Source organism: Macrobrachium nipponense, chromosome 43 (genome assembly GCF_015104395.2).
Source record: "Macrobrachium nipponense isolate FS-2020 chromosome 43, ASM1510439v2, whole genome shotgun sequence".
NCBI classification, from domain to species: domain Eukaryota; kingdom Metazoa; phylum Arthropoda; class Malacostraca; order Decapoda; family Palaemonidae; genus Macrobrachium; species Macrobrachium nipponense.
Genome location: NC_061104.1, coordinates 43,675,610 through 43,696,059, shown reverse-complemented (window position 1 = coordinate 43,696,059; position 20,450 = coordinate 43,675,610). Strand labels below are relative to the sequence as shown.

The following is a 20,450-nucleotide window of genomic DNA, read 5'->3' as shown; positions in this document are numbered from 1 at the left end:
ATCCTAAGCATTAATTAAACACTAAACACTGACTAAACCATAATCAGTCATTAAATACTAAATGCTTACCAAACCCTAAATACTTATTAAATACTAAACAATGAATGAACATCCACTCACTAAAAACTCAATAAACACTTACACACTAAACATTTGCTATACACTACCATTCACAAGACATTCACTAAACGCTCACTTAACATTCACAAAACATTCGCTAAAACCCTAGAGACAAAACATTCACTGAATACTTACACAAACATTCAATAACCTTCACAAAACATTCATTAAACCCTAAAGACTCAGTAAACATTCACTGAATTCACTAAACCCTAAGCATTCATCAAACACTTACTCATAAACATTCACTAGACGCTTACTCACTAAACCCTAACAATTCGCTAAACACTTACTCATTCAACATTTACGATAGAAAAAAATCACAATCGAACTAATTTTTCATTTCTCTTGTTTTCTTTACATTAATGCTAGGTGATTATTTCTTTTGTCTTATAGTATTTATTCATAATCTTCTTGAGAGAATAGAAATGTTCGAAATAACTTGGTGTGTGGAGAGATTGTTTAAAAAACAGAGATCCTCTGTGTTCTTCCTCAGCCAGGTGTATTATATCTGACGAATTTTACACCAGCCGAAAAAAAATCGACTATAGTAACAACAATATTCATTCATAAAACTGATAATAAGAAAAATGATTTCGTTACTATGAAATCAGTTGAAACCAAAAGAAGGTAGTCCTGCTTCGATAAAACAAACCGAGTAGACTATAGCGCAATTATTATGATCTGTACCCTGACTATAGCTATATATATTACATATGTATTACTATCTATTTAATGGGTGTGTATTACTCTATTTAACAAATGTTATGTACATAGACATTTTACAGCAATAACTAATAATGATAAGAACTTATATGCTACTTTACAGTGCCAGTCTTCCAGCCACCGCTACATTAATTTTCATCTCGTAAACAAAACTAAAGCAAGTACCATAACTGAAGTCAGTTGCTTGCTTGACAAAATAATAATATGACTGAATTATTATGGGCCTACAGATGACTGTTATTTATATGAAACCAATAAATAATTTTTGTGTTAGATAAATACAATGCATATAGGAAGGGTAAAAATATTTATTAAATATATCACGATAATTTATAATACGGGTCAGTAGTAGCCTACTATACTAGTCTAGACATTAATTATCAGGGCTTGCCCTTCCCCTTACTCACCTGCTAGGGTGTGTCTGTCAGGGGGAAACCACCCACTAAAATGTCTGTCATTACCATCACAGCATTCTATGATATGAAGTGCTATTGTAGTACAAATTTTACTTGATACCTCCAATGTTGGATGCAGATCCCGTCTCCCTCCCCCTCCCCCCACTCATTGTGGGGTGTCTGTCAGGGGGTAACTACCCACTGAAATGTCAGTCATTACCACCGCAGTACTCTAGGATGTGCAGTACTATTGTAGTGTAAATTTTACTCGGTATCTCCTAAGTGGGATCTAGATCCAATTAACACCCCTTTTTTAGTGCGTCTGTCTGGAGGAACCCACCCTCCAAAATGTCTGTCACTGGTCATTCTATAATCAGTAGAGTCTGCAGATATATTATATATGTTTCATCTGGTATCTCATATATTGGATCTAGACCCAAAATCTAACAAGCAATTAGTGGTGCTTGTTAAGTAAGCCACCCATATATTTTCGGCAGACGGCCAGTTTCACAGTTTACAAGTCTATTCTTTAAATACCAGTAAGGTTACAGTCGGTATCTCGTTCGCTGTATCTCAATGGTCTGGGCTGCGGGACTAGAATTGTTAGAGAGGTTGGAAAGTCTGATGGAAAAAAAGAATACGAACGAAGGTAGTACAGTGCAATGAATTAGAGGTTGCAGCCATGATTAACACCATTTGAACTAAGCTTACCACTGAACAGAAAGCCAAAAGCGAGTAAGTGAAGAAAGAAATAATAAAGTAAAAAGATGAATAGATTAAATAACATAAAATCAATATGAAAAGATGCAGTCATAGGCAGAGACGTATGGCAACACGGCTATATAGCAACACGGTTATATAGCGAATGCTGGCGATGGCTTAATTATCAAATCTTTACAAACCTACAGAACATTGCTTTAGGAACCACTGGCTGATAGAGTGTTGGTTCAATACGATATCAGCATGGTTCCTTTCCTTTTAATCTCTGTAACTCAGTGGATTTACCGAGGAAGAAGTCTGTAAAGAAACTACAATAGGTTACGGTACTCAATTTTGACAAAGTAAGTTATAACCGATCAGGTTGAAACTTAAAGGGTCCCTTGGTCTAAAACATCGCGTACGACGCTTATATCTAACGTTTCTGATCACAGGCGCAAAGAGCATCCGTTCCGGGATCATTGCTTTCCGTAAACAGGTTCTGACTAGGGGACGGTTGCCCGGTTTATTCTGCAAGAGCCAAGAGCCCAGTCGTCCCGAGGTTAGTGTCAGCGCAAGTTCTGTCCTCCGCTGGTCTGACGGTCTCCACTTCCTCTTCTCTCTCGGTTGAAATTCAGCCCACAGGTAAGACAATCAAGCGAGTGCGTCCGATTCCTCATAAATTATGAGATCATAAGCCACATTTATATTTAAGGAGTGAACTTTATGCGCCTTGTGCCACATCTGTCAGCGAAACCCAGCCCTGTGACTGCTGATAGTTAGCTCAGTATTCTGGTTAAACCAATAATATAATAATAAGACTAGCTGACAACAAACATCCATTTTTATTATTTATTAATAATAATAGCTGACAACGAACGCTTCTTTTCGATATGTGACTTTCAGAGCCGTGTCCTTAACAGCGACAATCTTTCCTATTTTTCAGCTTGGTCTTGTCTCGTTCGACTTTATGAGCAAGAATGATGATAGCAGTGTTCCTTTAGTTACACTGCTATCACCGGGTATGAGATGAACATCATGTAATTCTATCACATATAAACAGACAGTGAACGTTTTTTCTAGATATTAATTATATGTTTATTAAATCCCGCACCAGAGAGAGAGAGAGAGAGAGAGAGAGAGAGAGAGAGAGAGAGAGAGAGAGAGAGAGAGAGAGAGAGAGTCATTATAAAATATAAAATACAACTCGAATGTCTGATTTTCTTAACAATAACACGGCTATGAGCACTCGCCGCTCCACGTAGACGCATGCGCCTTTGAAACCTCCACAAGTTCGACGATAATGTCCCCATTTTGCCACCATCTCGACAAAGCGCGACTGCCATGGATAAGGTCAGCTTGTGCCAAAATATTACAAGGATTTTGACCCACGAATATGACTCAAATGCTTTGATTCTTGACAGAGAACGTGACCTAACGTTGATGCCCAAAGCATCAGGAAGTTTGAGCGACCCCTGAGGAACCCGATATAAAGCGGTTGCAAACCAGTTCGCTGCGAAAGCGAAATTCATGAGGAAATTATTTCCTAGTGCAGGTTGTAAGATGCCTAACAGTCTCTCTCTCTCTCTCTCTCTCTCTCTCTCTCTCTCAGCCAGTGTAACGGGCACGGGTCTAGCAACCTACCGAACAATCTTTCCTGCTATAGAAAAAAAAAAAAAAAAAAAAAAAAAAAAAAAAAAACTGGCGCACGCGCAGACACACACACACACACACACACATTCCCATGGAAATATTAGTTATCTATTTACCTGGATTTCATTGTTCCTTGGTGACATTTACACAACAATCACAATGGTAATTAGGCTCACTCCGCAAATCTGTCTGACTGACTGTGACTAGAGGTTCAGAACTTCAGAGTGTCACTCTTGGTGGGGAGCCAACGCAAGGGTGCTGGAATGAGAGGGGTTCTCCAGGGTCCATCGCCTCCCCCCACAACACCGTTAAACATCTCAACAAGCGGTCCATCCATGGAATCGGATCCCACAGGGGTTGTGGCAGATTCCTAGGGTCAATGGGATACGTAGCCGATTTTGCATTTTCATATTTTCATTTTATTGTGTTGTTTGGCAGGTGGAAAAGATGATGACGGAAAGGACAAGAACAATAGATAAATGAACGAATAGGGGAACTACTTAATAATGTCTTTTTAAGTCTTTTGACACCTGAACTGGAATCAGTGTAAATGAAATAGCTCGCACTTTCAAGAGTTTGTTTAATTCTTACTTACAATAGTCAGAAAAAGAACGACCCATCTTTGTTTATATGTGGAATCAAAGAGGATTTCGTATCATTCGACAATTTCAAAAATAATTGTGGATCCCTTATTGGATAATGCATGCTAACATTTCCTGGAATGGTCATACAGTCTTACTTTCACATATAGTTTATTGGTCTCGTGCAGCCATTTTATTCATTGAAACAGCCACAAACGCCTCTCATCATTCCCATTTTTCAAATAATCTTAAAATATGCTTTTACTGAAATCCCAAATTTCGTCTGATAATGGATGGAGAAAATTGTTCTCACACTGAAACGACTTCCTTTCTCTCAACATCACTTCAAACAAGATGGCGATGAGAATTCTCACACAGTTTTTGTTGCTTCTTCTTCTTGTAAGGTCGTTCCCTTCGGAGTCACAGTGTCCCAGCGGCTTGACCGGCCCTGACTTTCCAGTATTCTTCTATACCCCGCAGGCAACCAACCAGCCTTCGTATGCTACGATGACCTTCCTCTTTCTCCTGCAACTGTGCGCTCTGCATACTGTGCTGACGAAGAAGGCTTACGCAGCACCTGCTTCAGATCAAAGTGGTAGGTTCTTCAGCAGTTATCTAAGCTTCTAATAAAAGGGCCAAATGCTAAAACTAGTTAGTCTTTCAATAGTTTTCTAAGTTTCTGAGAAAAGGTGCCAAATTCTAAAATCAGTTAGTCTTTCAATATTTTCCAATCTTCTAATTAAAGGGCCAAATGCTAAAATCAGTTAAGTCTTTCGATCATATTGATAGCCTCTAGAGAAAATGAGTCAAATGCTAAACTCTACAGTGATTTCTTCGAGATATAACAAAGATTTTTACCTTCACGATAATCCGTCTTCGTATCCAGGAGTGGTTTGGTTTCGATCTTGCCCCGAAATCAATCACAAAAAAGCAAGAGGAAACGTATCTACGAAAATCCCTTGTGTGTATTGATTCCTAAGATGATTCAGTCTGTTTTTATTTATTTATTTAAGAACGATGTTTGAAAGTTACACTGTCGTTACAAAAGAAAAGTATTATTAACACCATGACAACCAACCTTTCTTGCAGTTTTTTGCAGTTTAATTGCTGAATATTGAGAGATTTTCGGAGGAGAGAGAAAAATCTGAATATTTATTTCTCCTTTTCGGTGTCACTTTCCCTAAACAATATTCGAATAAAGAAATACATACAATAATTTCACTTCAGTATTTAGATGTAACTTTACATTTTCTAAAAAAAAATAAAATAGAGTGTTGCTTGAAACAGCAATGCTGCTTCGCTGTAACTAATGAATTGGTATGCCGAATGAATTGCCAAAACATATTTTATTTTAATATATTGAGAGAGTCCTTAACAAAAATTTGCATTTTTTAAAAAATATGATGGCGTACGATAAGCCACACTGCCGGTTCCCTAAACTTTAGCTGTTGCTATGTAAAAGTGCGTCCACATGGTCGAACGATGTCCGATGGACAAAGATTGTTACCAATTAACAATTGTCTGACGGTCTTTGCCTGGTGAGCAGAGTAAAAACAGTGATATACAACCCCATCTGGTACCACTGTTTGTTGCCAGATGTACTTCCATCGTTTCAACGCTTATGACATCATCCTACTTCGCTTATGATATGTTAACATTGTTTGTCCGTCGGACATTGTTCGACCTTGTGGACAGACCTTTAGAGTCATCAGTAGTAAGAGAACAAAATCATAGGATTCTGCAGTGAACGAAAAACGTGCAACTACGCTTCTTCATCGCAGAGACGATATATTTTTTTCAAGTCATATCAGCCTTGAGATTAGTACACATAAAATAGATCCCCATTTCACAGAATTCATGACCCACGCTACTGCATTCCACAGGGGCTCCAAGACCCCCGCATTTGGATGCCGTTGACTGTAAGGGAAGAGAAGCCATCATCAAGTGGGTTACCGGAAGTGGAGATCAGCCCACCCTCAGCTACTCAGTCTATCACCGCGAGAGTAGAGCTTACTGTAGCAGAGCTGTCAGGCAGATGCGCCGCCATGTGGTCGACGCTGCTTTCTTCAGAATTGCGGTGAGAAGTTCTGTTCGAGTTCCGAATTTTGCGTGAAACTGATGACTGTTGAGAAAAACTCTCTGTCACGAGAGTTTATGCACTGTTCTAAGGGGTCCGCAATAATGAAAATGTTAACAGAACTAATGGCAGTTTTGTTTGCATTTTATCTTTACTAGTTTGTTAATTTTTGTTTCGTTTTCAACAAGTGAGACCTCTTCTTTCTGTATTTCCCTTTACCTCGTCTTACTTCTTCCTAATGAACACCTTAATATTCTTGGAGGCTTGAATTTCAAGTCAGTGGCCCCTTTGGTGGGCCATTCCATATGAATAAGGTTCATCTTCTGAATAATGAAAATGATATAAAAATGTAGATATAATAACGTTATTAGAATTGATGGGAAAGTAAAAGAAAATGAAGTTTCCGTTTCGCAGTTTTATTGCTGTGGTATAATTTTCTTACGATACAACTTCCAGGCTGCATCGTAAGAATGTAGGAACCACTAGAAAGAGAAATGATAAACTGAGGAGGATAGCAAACTGATCAGCAAGCAAAACCAACAGGCAACATTGTAAATAAGGGGAAAACATACACACATACATAAACACACACATATACGTATAAATATAAGATTATATATCACTAAAAAGCGCGTGACAATATATTTATTCAAGGCCACAGGAAAAATAAAAGAAGTAACAAGGGCTTTCATGTTATTTCAGTTCATTTTCGAGGTACAATGAAATGTGTTTAAATAACACGAAAGTGCTTGGTGCTCCTCCTTTTATTTTTCTTGTGGCCTCAGCTAAATATATACATACATATATATAGATAGATATATATACATACATACATACATACATACATACTATATATACGATATATAATATATATATATATATATATATATATATATATATATATATATATATATATATAGATACCTATCCTTAAATCCACGGTGGATTTAAGGATATTATCAAGTAAGTGCTCCTTCGTGCTACATTGTATATATATATATATATATATATATATATATATATATATATATATATATATATATATATATATATATATATATATATTGTTACGAAGTGCCAAGTATCTGGTTACCATTCATCAATTATTACCTCACCAAAAGCCAGACACCTGAACCCTCATAACACGTACTAATTGACTGAATACTCTAAAGGCAACAGTGATCCTTGAACAACTTACCAGTATTGCAGAAAATCAGACTAAGTTCATCAAAACAGGTATGAGGTAATCTTGTAAGTAATTAAATTAATAAAAGGGCATCACTCCATCAACAACTTTAAAAGTCTAAGTATTTCCCTGATTTCAGAAGTCTAAGTACTTCCCTGGTTCAAAGTCACTTCAAGTAAATTGAAGGAAAGCAAATCAATTACCACTCTATGTTTCTACCTAACATAAATATAATCAAATGCAAATATACTGGTTAGAAATGAAATACTTATAAAAATTTTAAATATAAAAATTTATTATTAAATTCAATATTTATAAGTAAAATTCACAATATCAGGGAAAATTACTGTTACTTGAAAACAAAGTAAAGTTTAATTAATTCTTGAATCAAATTAAGTAAAATTAAATCAAATTAATATATCACAAAATTCAAGAAAATTAATTCAATTGAAATTCAAAAGTGTTAGGCAATAATTGAAAATTTGAAGTTAATTCACAAGTGCTAAACAATAATAAAACTTGAAAAGAATTCTAAGTAAATGCAAATTAATTCAAAAATGTTAAATTTAATTAAATGTGCAATGATTAGGCAATGAAAATAACTAAGTCAATTAAATTGTGAATGTAAATGAAAATACAGAAAAATGTGGACAATATCAAAATAAAAAGGCACACTTCAATAAGAAAATGAACAAGTGCATAAAAAATGAAACAAACACAAAACACACACAAAAAAAAATTTGCAATGTGTAAAAGTGTAAATCTTTTCACTCAAAACATTGTAACCATCAGTTTTTACCAAACCTTTGCAACCATCTGTTATTAGTTAACCACAGTTCCTATCTGTTATTAGTTATTAGTTAACCAAACCATAATAACCATTAAATATTAGTTATTAGTTGCAACTAATAAAAATATGCAACACTTTACCTTGGTATACCAACTTCTTTCTTTCTTGCTGCAGGCTTGATTCACACTTTCACAAAAACCAGGCGCCGTTACGAAATAATGTTTGTTCAGATTCCACAAAAACACTATTTAATACTAAATAAACTCTAAGAAACATCAACTCTGAAATTCTAAAATGTTACGAGTGACCAATTTATGTAACGTTAATATAAGATCAAAAGTGCTATGCGATGGAGAGAGAGAGAGGGAGATGTCTGAACGCCTCGCGGTCCTAAAATGTAATGAATTTTCTTCCTTACGGAAACTGGACAGGGCAGATGACACAAAACGTTTTGAGACAATAATTCTTCTAGAATCTTCGAAATCTGACGCAATCTTCATAAAGAAATGTGTAATCCCCACGTGGGACTCGGCAAAGACATACACGTATGAGATGATTCTGTTAAAAAAAAGACATGTATTCGTCTCGATCGACTGAAGCAGAAAGGCTTATCACATACGATGACAGATTCTCAAAACAGAAATGAAGATTTGAGCTTGCTTATCAAACGCGTTGACAGAATAGAAAAGCAAACGGATCTCGCAGACCCTCTAATCTCAAAGTGTTGACATAAAAGGGGAAACAATCATAGTTTCGAACGGATAAAGAAAATCTCTCTCTTTTTACATTCTACGTCATATATACATATTCTTTTACCTTATGTTATGCGAAATCTGAACATACATTTTAAACATCCTATTCTAAGCTATCTAGGAATCTGAAAAAATGTTGCACAATTCTACATGACATTTTAAAGAGGGGAAATATACATTTTGAAAGTAGCAATATATAATATACCTCCCCCCAGGAGATTTTTTATCACGGTGTTGAATCCAACTATTCGCAACGAGATAAATAATCAGCAACTACATTGTGTTTGCCACTGATATGCTGCACTCTTAAGTTATACTGTTGCAAGCACAAAGACCACCTAGTCAGTCTTTGATTATGGTTTTTCATTCGCTGGATAAATGATAGTGGATTGTGATCAGACAATACTAAAATTTCTTCATTTCTAGGTCTATTCACAGACACTTCAAATTTTTTCAATGCGGTGATTAAGGCTAAAGTTTCCTTCTCAATTGTCGAGTATACTTTCTGATGTTTTTTCAATTTTGTAGATATGAAGCACACAGGATGGTAGATATTATTTTCATCTTCTAGAAGTAGAACAGCTCCAACGCCACAGTCTGACGCATCAACTTGTATCACAAATTTCTTGTCGAAGTCTGGAGCTTGAAGTACTGGTCTTGAAGTTAAAATGGCTTTTACCTTCTCAAAGGATTCTTGACACTCTGGAGTCCAAATAAACTTAGCTTTGGGACTAGTCAAGTCTGTCAAGGGAGCTACTACATCTGAGAAATTTGGGCAGAAATGACGATAAAATCCAGCCATCCCCAAAAATCTCTGTAGCGGTTTCCTGGTAGTAGGTGGGGTAGCCTTACGGATACCTTCTACATTAGCATTTACTGGAGCAAGAAGGCCTTTCCCAACTTCAAACCCAAGATACTGCACAGTTGCCTTTCCAAACTCACTCTTCTCTAGGTTGACTGTTAATCCTGCTTCTTGTAGTTTCTTGAAAACTTTCCTCAGAATCTTCAGATGTTCTTCCCACGTTGTAGAGTAAATCACGATGTCATCCAGGTATACACCTACTCCTTCTATTGATCCTAGCAGTTGATCCATCACTCGTTGAAATGTTGCCGGTGCATTCATCAGACCAAACGGCAGAACAGTATACTGATACAGTCCAAATGGAGTAATAAAAGCTGACAGCAACTTGGCATTCTCATCTAAGGGAATTTGATAATATCCGTTCAACAAGTCTATCTTGGAAACAAACTTGGCTTGCCCAATATTATCAAGTAACTGATCTATAAGAGGCAAAGGATAATTATCAGCCACACTGATAGAATTTAGTTTCCTATAATCAGTACACATCCTAAATGAACCATCTGGTTTCTTCACTAACACACATGGAGAACTGAAGTGACTTAAACTGGGTTCTGCTAATCCATGTTCCAGCAAATACTCAACTTCCTTCTTCAAAACATCTCGATGATACGGTGATAAGCGATAGGCTCTTTGCTTGAAAGGTTTTCCATCTTCTTGAATCTTGATTTCATGCTTGGTCAGATCAGTACGTTTAGGCACATTTGAAAAAATTTCTGGAAAACTTCTAATTACTCCACTTAAGTCTTCACCTTGTTCAACACTCAGATGTTTCAGTTTATCCTCAAATTTTCCAAAATTGAAGAATTATTCATTTTGCTTGCAGTTCCCAATTCATAGCCATCATCGTCTTCTGTAGATAAAGTTGTTTGGGTTACTGACACAGTTTCAGTTTTAATTTCTGAGAAATAAGGTTTCAAGAGGTTCACATGTATCTTCCTTTGTCTTCTTCTTCTTTCTGGTGTTTCAATCACATGAGTTCTTCACTTAACTTCTGAATTATCTTGTAAGGACCTTGAAATTTATTAGTGAGGGGAAATCTCTTGACAGGTAAGAACACTAACACTTGTTGACCAACACTAAAACTTCTTAGCTTAGTCTTAGCATCAAATCTCCTTTTCATTTTCTCTTGACTTATTTTCAAGTTTTCTAAAGAGAATTTTCTAATCTCTTTCAGCCTTTTCCTTAAGTTCTTCACATACTCTCCTTGGCTTTCCTCTTGATTTTCTTCCCAATTTTCTGCAAGAATCTTCAACGGTCCTCTCACTTCTCTTCCAAAAATCATCTCATTAGGTGAACATCCCATACTTTCTTGTTAAGCACTTCTAACTTAAAACAACATTAATGGTAAACCAACATCCCATTCTCTTCTTTGCTCAGAACAATACCTTGTCAACATACTTTTCAATGTCTGGTGGAACCTTTCTCAGGCACCTTGAGTTTCTGGATGGTAGGCAGTGGATAACTGTTGTTTCACTCCTAACAAATTCATCACATCCTGGAATAACTTTGAAGTAAAGTTTGTTCCTCTGTCACTTTGTACTATTTCTGGTATACCAAACTTTGAGAAAAACTCCACAAGTTTTTCAGAAACTATCTTAGCAGATATGTTTCTAACAGGGATTGCTTCTGGATATCTTGTCACAGGACACATTAATGCTAACAAATACTCATTTCCCTTCTTTGTCTTCGGTAGCACTCCAACCATATCTATAATCACTTTGCTAAAGGGTTCTCTTCTAACTTCTATAGGTTGTAAGGGGGCTTTCTTGATGGTTTCATTCGGTTTTCCAGCTATCTGGCAGGTATGACACTCACGGCAAAACCTGCTAACATCTTTGTGAAGTCCAGGCCAGAAAAATATTTCATGATTTTCTCCACAGTCTTCCTGATTCCCATATGTCCAGACTCATGAGTTACTGCAACCACTTGCTTTCTCAATGGATATGGAATTAAAATTTGATGATATTCGCCCCATACAGCATCTCCTGGTATATCTGTAGGTCTGTACTTCCTCATCAGCAAACCTTCCTTCAGATAGTAAAGGTTGAATTCTCAATATCTGCTAACTCAGCTACTGTAGTTTCACTACTGTCTTCAGTAATACTTTGACTACTTGGAGTCTCTTCAGGAACATCAGGTTCTTCTTCTTCGTCGTCTTCGTCGTCTTCATCTTCTTGGGAAATCTCTTCTTGGTCAGCACTATGGGAAACTTCACTTCCCTGGAATAATTCTTCTAAGCACAAAGATCCTTCACTTAATCCTTCTTTGGTGTGCAAATCCCCAGTTTCTTCACTTACAGTCGTAGTCCTCTTCATACTTCTGGTTGTTACACAACTAGGAAACAGGTGGGGGTTATTCTTCTCCAACTCTACTGTAGGACTAATCCTCAATGGTTTGTCTGTCACTACAGGACAAGTAATAAATGGCACACCACCAACTTCATTCCCCAACAGAACATGTACACCTTCCACAGCCAATGCGTCCTTTACAGCAAAATCAACATTCCCTGTCACCAATTCACATGACAGGTGTAAGCGGCATATAGGAGTCACTTCCTCTCCTCCTATACCCTTCAAAATAACTGAATCTCCTGTGAGACTCTTCTCTAACTGAGGGTGAGAACCACGTACTACCACACTATGGTTACTCCCTGTATCACGTAATATCTTGACTGGTACCTGCATACTTCCTTCTTGAGTTGACAGCATACCCTCATAGATATATGGCTTAAAAGCCTCCACACTGCTAAGCCACTCACTGCTTGAGGTAACATTTCCACTGTTTGCTAAACATTCAGCTTGTTTAGTTTCATTCTTCTCTGGAGACTGATTCTTTCCCACACTGCTCTTCGTAGTTTGTTTCACCTGGTCACCTTTTACATCTTGACCAACTGGTTTGGACTGCTGTTGATTCCGGTAACACTCCACTCTTGAGTGTAGTGTCCTACTCTTCCACACTTGAAACAGACAACATTAGGTTTCTGTAACTGTCTTGAAAAACTGGATGAGGATTTCACATTAGCTTGCTGAGTTGTATTACTTTGTGTACTCTTGGTAGTATCACTTGTAGGTTTCCCATTAAATTTGTTCCTGTTATTTGGATAAGTCTTAAAATCTGGGCGTTGTTGACTCTGGTACTTGACATTGTGGTTACGTTTACTGCTGATTATATTGTAATCTTCACTCAGTGTAGCAGCTTTGTCAAGTTTCTTCACCTCTCTCTCTCTTAAATAGGCTCTTATATGTTCAAGAATTCCCTTAAGATACTGTTCAAGAACAAGTAACTCTTCTAACTCACCAAAAGTTTTAACTTTAGCAGCTTCTAACCAAAGTTTGAAATACCTTTTCACTTTGTAAGCATAATCTAAGAATGTTCCCTTCTCATCTTTTCTTAAATTTCTGAATCTTTCATTGTAGTACTCTGGGGTCATCTGGTAAACTTGTAGCACACTGTGTTGAAGTACCTTGTAGTCTTTACACTGATCAGCTGTTAAGGCTAGATAAGCACTTCTCCCTATACCAATTAAGACACTTTGTAGCAAAACTGACCATTTATCCTCTGGCCATCCCATACCTGAAGCCACTTTCTCAAAGTGATCAAAAAACTCATCTGGAGCTTCTTCAGTAAACTTAGGGATTAACTTCTGTACTCTCACTACATCAAATACAGGGTCTTGATTACCTTGGTTAGGGTTAGACGGTGTTACAGGTAATGTGGATCTAGCTTTTATTAATTCCATTTCCCTTTCATGTCTTGCGATTTCTCTTTCCTCTTTTATCTCTCTCTCTCTGCTGCTTTTTCTTCTTCTCTTTCTCTTCTTTCTTGTTTTTCCCTGTCTATTCTTTCTCTTTCAGCAAGCATTTTTAGCTTAATCAAATTCTCTTCTGCTTCAATGCGTCTAAGCTCTAACTCTGCATCACTTTTCTCTTTCTTTTCTGCTTGCTTATTTATGAGATCAGCACGTGATACATTCAACAACTCTTGAGCCAATTCTAACTCATCTTCATCAATTATTCTACCAGAGTTTATCAATGATTCCATAGCAATACATCTTATTTGTGCCTTTACCATACTAGCCCTCTTACGCCGAAGCCCTAAAAATCAAAACCTCTCCTGTATGCCGGCGCCGGTTTGGAGTGAGCGCGGAAACAAAAAAAATAATTTTTTAAAAAAATCACAGCGCGCTTAGTTTTAAAGATTAAGAGTTCATTTTTGGCTCATTTTTTTTTTCATTGCCTGAAGTTTAGTATGCAATCATCAGAAATGAAAAATAATATCATTATCATATGTAAATAATGCGATATATGGTAGCGAAAAAAAAAATCATAGATAATTGTATCCAAATCACGCTGTGCAAAAAACGGTCAAAGCTAACGAGTTAATTTTTTTTCGTTGTATTGTACACTAAATTGCAATCCTTTTGATATATAATACATAGTAAAACAATAAAAGCAACACCGGAAAAATATTATCACAAAATGATGTACGAATTCGTAACTCGCGGACGTAAAAAAATGTTATTTTCAAAAATTCACCGTAATTCTAAATATTGTTCTAGAGACTTCCAATTTATTTTAAAATTAAGACAAATTATTGAGAATTACGATACTGTAAGAGTTTTAGATTAGAATTGCAGATTTCGACCATTTCGGACGAGTTACATTTGACCGAATGTCGAAATTTTTATATATATATTTTTTTATATGCACATATTTCAGGGATGGAAAGAGCTACAACCTTCAATTATTTTTTATTGTATTCTTCATAAATTTGCGCACATTTTGATATATGAAACTCTATAAAAAGGCTAACATGAAAAGGAGCAAATATTAGGATAATGCGATGTACGTATTTCGGAGACTTGCGGCCGCGAATCGGCGCGCGGAGTGAAGGTAAATATATTTTTAAAAAATTCACCATAAATCACAATATTGTTTTAGAGACTTCAAATTTGTTTCAAAATAAAGAAAAATGACGGAATATTACTAGGCCGTAAGAGTTTTAGCTTACAATTGCGTTTTTCAACTATTTCGGTAGAGTCAAATTTGACCGAACGTGGTTTTTTTTTTATTTATCGTGATTTATATGCAAATATTTCGAAAAAAGAGAAAGGCTACAACCTTCAATCATTTATAGTTGTATTCTACATGAAATTGCGCACATTTTCATATATAAAAATTTATGTAACAGCTAATTTTAAATGGTGCAAACATTTCGACAATCGCACAAAAAAATTCTGATTTTTTCGGAAGTTACCGCGCGAACGTAAGGAAAATGTTTTTTTTTTTTTTTTCATAAATTCACCATAAATCGAAATATTGTGCTAGAGACTTCCAAGTCGTTGAAAAATGAAGGTAAATGATTGAATATTACTAGAATATAAGAGTTTTAGCTTACAATTGCGTTTTTCGACCATTTCGGTAGAGTCAAAGTTGACCGAAAGTTGAAATTTTTGCACTTAACGTTATTTATATGAAAATATTTCGAAACTGATAAAAGCTACAACCATGGGTTGTTTTTTGTTGTATTGTGCATGAAATTGCGCACATTTCCATATAAAACTTTATGTAACTGGCAATTTAAAGGGTGCAAACATTAGGACAATCGACACGAAAAAAAAAATTTATCGGAAGAGTTATCGCACGAACGTGAGGAAAAGGTTTTTTCATAAATTCACCATAAATCGAAATATTGTGCTAGAGACGTTCAATTTGTTGCAAAATGAAGGCAAATGATTGAATATTACTATAATATAAGAATTTTAGCTTACAATTGCGTTTCTCGACCATTTCTGTAGAGTCAAAGTTGACCGAAGGTTGAAATTTTTGCACTTATCGTTATTTATATGAAAATATTTCAAAACTGATAAAAGCTACAATCATGAGTATTTTTTTGTTGTATTTTTCATGAAATTGCGCACATATTCATATATAATACTTCATGTAAAGGATAATTTAAAATGGTGCAAAAATTATGTCAAAGTGACGAAATAATTTCCGAGATGTGTCACTGATAATTTTTAGTGCGATAAGAAAGAAATTCGCGCTTGCGCGCCTGCGTAGCGATTGTAAACAAAACAACGCCTTGATCGTGAACTCCCAGCATCCCCCAAGGCGCGTGATACAAAAGTTTTCGGCTGGTAGGCCTATAAGTATTTTTCCGCGAATTTTAAAAAAACTTTTTTGAGCCGACGTATGATACGTCCAATCGGCATACGGGAGACATTTTGACTCGACGTTTAATACGTCCAATCGGCGTAAGAGGGCTAGTAGACACATAACCACCACATGCCACTGCTAAAGCGCTCCACTGTGCCTTAGTCAGAGTGGTTTCAGACAAAACTTGGATAGAAGGGGCTGCTAAAAATTCCTGAACCTTGAACTGAGCCATTTTCCTCTAAGTTATCAACTTACAATTCAATACAATAAATGCAAAACAAAATTATATGGTCACTCTCCTAGTAAAATATATCCCTAACACCACCAGTATATTCTACAGTGATAATGAAATCTGCTTTCCCGGGTCTGGACACCATTGATACAATGTTACGAAGTGCCAAGTATCTGGTTACCATTCATCAATTATTACCTCACCAAAAGCCAGACACCTGAACCCTCATAACACATACTAATTGACTGAATACTCTAAAGGCAACAGTGATCCCTTAACAACTTACCAGTATTGCAGAAAATCAGACTAAGTTCATCAAAACAGGTGTGAGGTAATCTTGTAAGTAATTAAATTAGTAAAAGGGCATCACTCCATCAACAACTTTAAAAGTCTAAGTATTTCCCTGATTTCAGAAGTCTAAGTACTTCCCTGGTTCTAAGTCACTTCAAGTAAATTGAAGGAAAGCAAATCAATTACTACTCTAAGTTTCTACCTAACATAAATATAATCAAATGCAAATATACTGGTTAGAAATGAAATACTTATAAAAATTTTAAATATAAAAATTTATTATTAAATTCAATATTTATAAGTAAATTTCACAATATCAGGGAAAATTACTGTTACTTGAAAACAAAGTAAAGTTTAATTAATTCTTGAATCAAATTAAGTAAAATTAAATCAAATTAATTTATCACAAAATTTAAGAAAATTAATTCAATTAAAATTCAAAAGTGTTAGGCAATAATTGAAAATTTGAAGTTAATTCACAAGTGCTAAACAATAATAAAACTTGAAAAGAATTCTAAGTAAATGCAAAATAATTCACAAATGTTAAATTTAATTAAATGTGCAATGATTAAGCAATGAAAATAACTAAGTCAATTAAATTGTGAATGTAAATGAAAATACAGAAAAATGTGGACAATATCAAAATAAAAAGGCACACTTCAATAAGAAAATGAACAAGTGCACAAAAAATGAAACAAACATAAAACACACAAAAAATTTGCAATGTGTAAAAGTAAATCTTTTTACTCAAAACATTGTAACCATCAGTTTTTACCACAGTTCCTATCTGTTATTAGTTATTAGTTAACTAAACCATCATAACCATTAAATATTAGTTATTAGTTGCAACTAATAAAAATATACAACACTTTACGTTAATATAAGATCAAAAGTGCCATGCGATGGATAGAGAGAGAGAGAGAGAGAGAGAGAGAGAGAGGGAGATGTCTGAACGCCTCGCGGTCCTAAAATGTAATGAATTCCCTTCCTTACGGAAACTGGACAGGGCAGATGACACAAAACGTTTTGAGACAATAATTCTTCTAGAATCTTCGAAATCTGATGCAATCTTCATAAAGAAATGTGTAATCCCCATGTGGGACTCGGCAAAGACATACACGTATGAGACGATTCTGTTAAAAAAAAGACATGTATTCGTCTCGATCGACTGAAGCAGAAAGGCTTATCACATACGATGACAGATTCTCAAAACAGAAATGAAGATTTGAGCTTGCTTATCAAGCGCGTTGACAGAATAGGAAAGCAAACAGATCTCGCAGACCCTTTTATCTCAAAGTGTTGACATGAAAGGGGAAACAATCATAGTTTCGAACGGATAAAGGAAATCTCTCTCTTTTTACATTCTACGTCATATATACATATTCTTTTACATTATGTTATGCGAAATCTGAACACACATTTTAAACATCCTATTCTAAGCTATCTAGGAATCTGAAAAAATGTTACACAATTCTACATGACATTTCAAAGAGGGGAAATATGCATTTTGAAAGTAGCAATATATAATATATATATATATATATATGTGTGTGTTTGTGTATGTAATTGTGTACATACGTGTGTATATATATATATATATATATATATATATATATATATATATATATATATATATATATATATATATATATATAGCTAGCCTGTCATCAGTTCGAGACATTCCACATTCTGTAAAGTTGAAATCTTCCACAGATGCCTCTGATACCTTTTACGAACAACAGCTTCTGGGTGACTGGGCAGAATGACGCAGGGATTTCAGATCCCTCGAAGATGGGGAGCTGTAGCGTTCCTCCAGAACTTCCCTCAAGGAACCCACCTGATGTCAAAGTTTCTCGCCTCGTGCTGAATGTTCTCACTGTGACGTGGACGGTAACACCGATTCAGTTTCTTTCACTTATTGTTCAGGTTCTAGAATGTATTTTGTTTTGTTGGTGGTGTAGGGGCAACTTTTAGGTAATTGGATAAACAGGACTTTGCACTTTTCTTTGCTGTTGTATCTCTGCTTGTGACAGAACAAGGAAACTTCATTAGTATTCATCAATATTATCTTGTAACTTTACTGGGTCCTATGCTTTATTTATATCAAAAGGATGTACACCTTTTTTGCACTTGGGTATTTGTTAAAAATCAGGATAATGTGAAACACACTTACTTTGGTCATTGGTCTCAAGACCATCTTGACTGCCTGCTGTCTCCAATCTCTTGTGGAAGCCTGAAAACCTAGGCCTATCAAGTCTGACCAGCCCTTCATACAATATGCTTATGATTTAGAACAGTGTTGTCCAAACTGGGGTACGCAATGTAAATCATGAGGGTACGTGAACAAAAAAGGAACACACACAACAGAAACATCCCATCAGTTGTGTGAGAAATTTTCAAGCATTTTGTTATTAAATCATCATCTTTATTTGTGTAATAGATTTGAATTTATTGACCACCACTGGTATAATGTAGTCTTTTCATGATTAATATACTATTTGCATGATTATCCTAAATAAAACTGAGTTTGGTCTGCCATGGTGGGTGAGGGGGTGGGGTACGTAACAGTAGGAGAAGGTAATAAAGGGTACAATAGGCGAAAATGTTTGGACAACACTGATTTAGAATGATCTTCCTCAGTCTGTTTCCTGAACTCGTTCAACATGCCTCTGAGAGGCACGCTTCTCATCACCTATAGAGAGAGTTCCTGAACAAAACCTCTCATTGTGGTGTCTTACTCAACAGCATCACTTAAGGAAAGAGTTCCTAAAACAGACTATTTTTGAGGAGTCTTACTTGGCAGAATATTAGGCAGGACTTGAATATCTTTACTTACTAAAAAAAAAGTTTGCTTTAGGATGAATAGCGTTTCAACATGATGTAAATCCTCCGCAGGTAGTACCCCGTGAAGACCACAATGGCCCAGGTTTTCAGTATTTGGTCTCATGGCAGAGATGGGAAGCAGAAGAAGGAGAAACTGAGCAGAAATTGCTCGACTTAAGGTCAAGTGACAACGGAACCTCTGGCGACAGCAACCATGATTTGCTTCAAGAGAATGGGGAAGACATCGATGAGGAAAGTGGTAGTAGTTACCATGATAGTGAGGAGGACAAGGAGGAGGAGGAGGATCTCGCAGAGGAAAATGTGAATGCAGTCGTGGGTAATCAAGAAAAGATTCGGGGGAAGAAACAGAACAAGTGGGGTTTAAAGGAAATAAAGGACTGGACGAAAAACGAGACTGAAATAGAAGTAGACCCAAACTATTCCTACCTGATCAAAGTGGAAAGTTGGAATGACTTAGGTCGAGCTCCTAATTCAACGCAGCCCATCACATCAATTAGAGTTCCAGGTAGGCTACAGTCAACTAGAAATCATTTTTGTCTTTAGGGAAAAATAGTGCATTCTTTATATATCCTTTCGATGTTAATTGTTTGAATGTAATAAGCAAGGCTACAAGGACAAAAATTCCAAGTGAAAATGTGCTGAGAAGTTTGTCGTAAATGAAAAACCATATTAGAATTTGTCATCGGGATTTATTCACATAGGAAAATCAGTTGATGATAGATCACTGAAAAGATATATCAACAAAGTTGTTTTACAGGTATACAATGAAGAAAAGATAATATCTAAAAAGAATATGCCATTAAGTACCACATCAAAATGTCATTCAAAACAATGTAATTCCTTTGTTTTTCTCTTCAGCATCTATAACAGAAAACTCCACCATTGGTCAGGCAATCAGCATCTTCAATAAAACTGAGAGTTTGCCACTTAAACACTTGAATGGATCGCATGTAGCTTAAGAAGAAATGAAGCCCATAACATCTAACTCTGAAATGATCATTTCTGCCAATAATTACAATACTGAGGAGATATTAGACACAATATCTACAGCTACACCACCACTGACAAGTAGCTCATCCAGTCCAGG

The 20,450-nt window shown here is 35.9% G+C and overlaps 2 protein-coding genes across 3 annotated transcripts in view; one reads left to right on the top strand and one right to left on the bottom strand.

Annotated features, from left to right (window-relative positions):
- The window catches only part of LOC135213692 (adhesion G protein-coupled receptor L4-like), a 27,403-nt gene extending 23,613 nt beyond the window's left edge, over positions 1 to 3,790 (bottom strand). The window contains exon 1 of one of the 2 annotated variants that reach the window (XM_064247784.1): positions 3,707 to 3,790. In XM_064247784.1, the coding sequence (XP_064103854.1) occupies positions 3,707 to 3,717 (11 nt within the window). In that variant the 5' untranslated portion in view covers positions 3,718 to 3,790. The remainder of the gene's footprint in view (positions 1 to 3,706) is intronic. The other variant, XM_064247782.1, reaches the window with a different exon arrangement.
- On the top strand, positions 2,496 to 20,450 carry LOC135213694 (neuroglian-like). The gene is made up of 6 exons (XM_064247787.1): positions 2,496 to 2,582; positions 4,576 to 4,766; positions 6,055 to 6,248; positions 18,233 to 18,409; positions 19,415 to 19,868; positions 20,222 to 20,450. The coding sequence occupies exons 2-6, from the start codon at positions 4,679 to 4,681 to the stop codon at positions 20,320 to 20,322; spliced, it is 1,014 nt and encodes a 337-aa protein (XP_064103857.1). The 5' UTR covers positions 2,496 to 2,582; positions 4,576 to 4,678; the 3' UTR covers positions 20,323 to 20,450.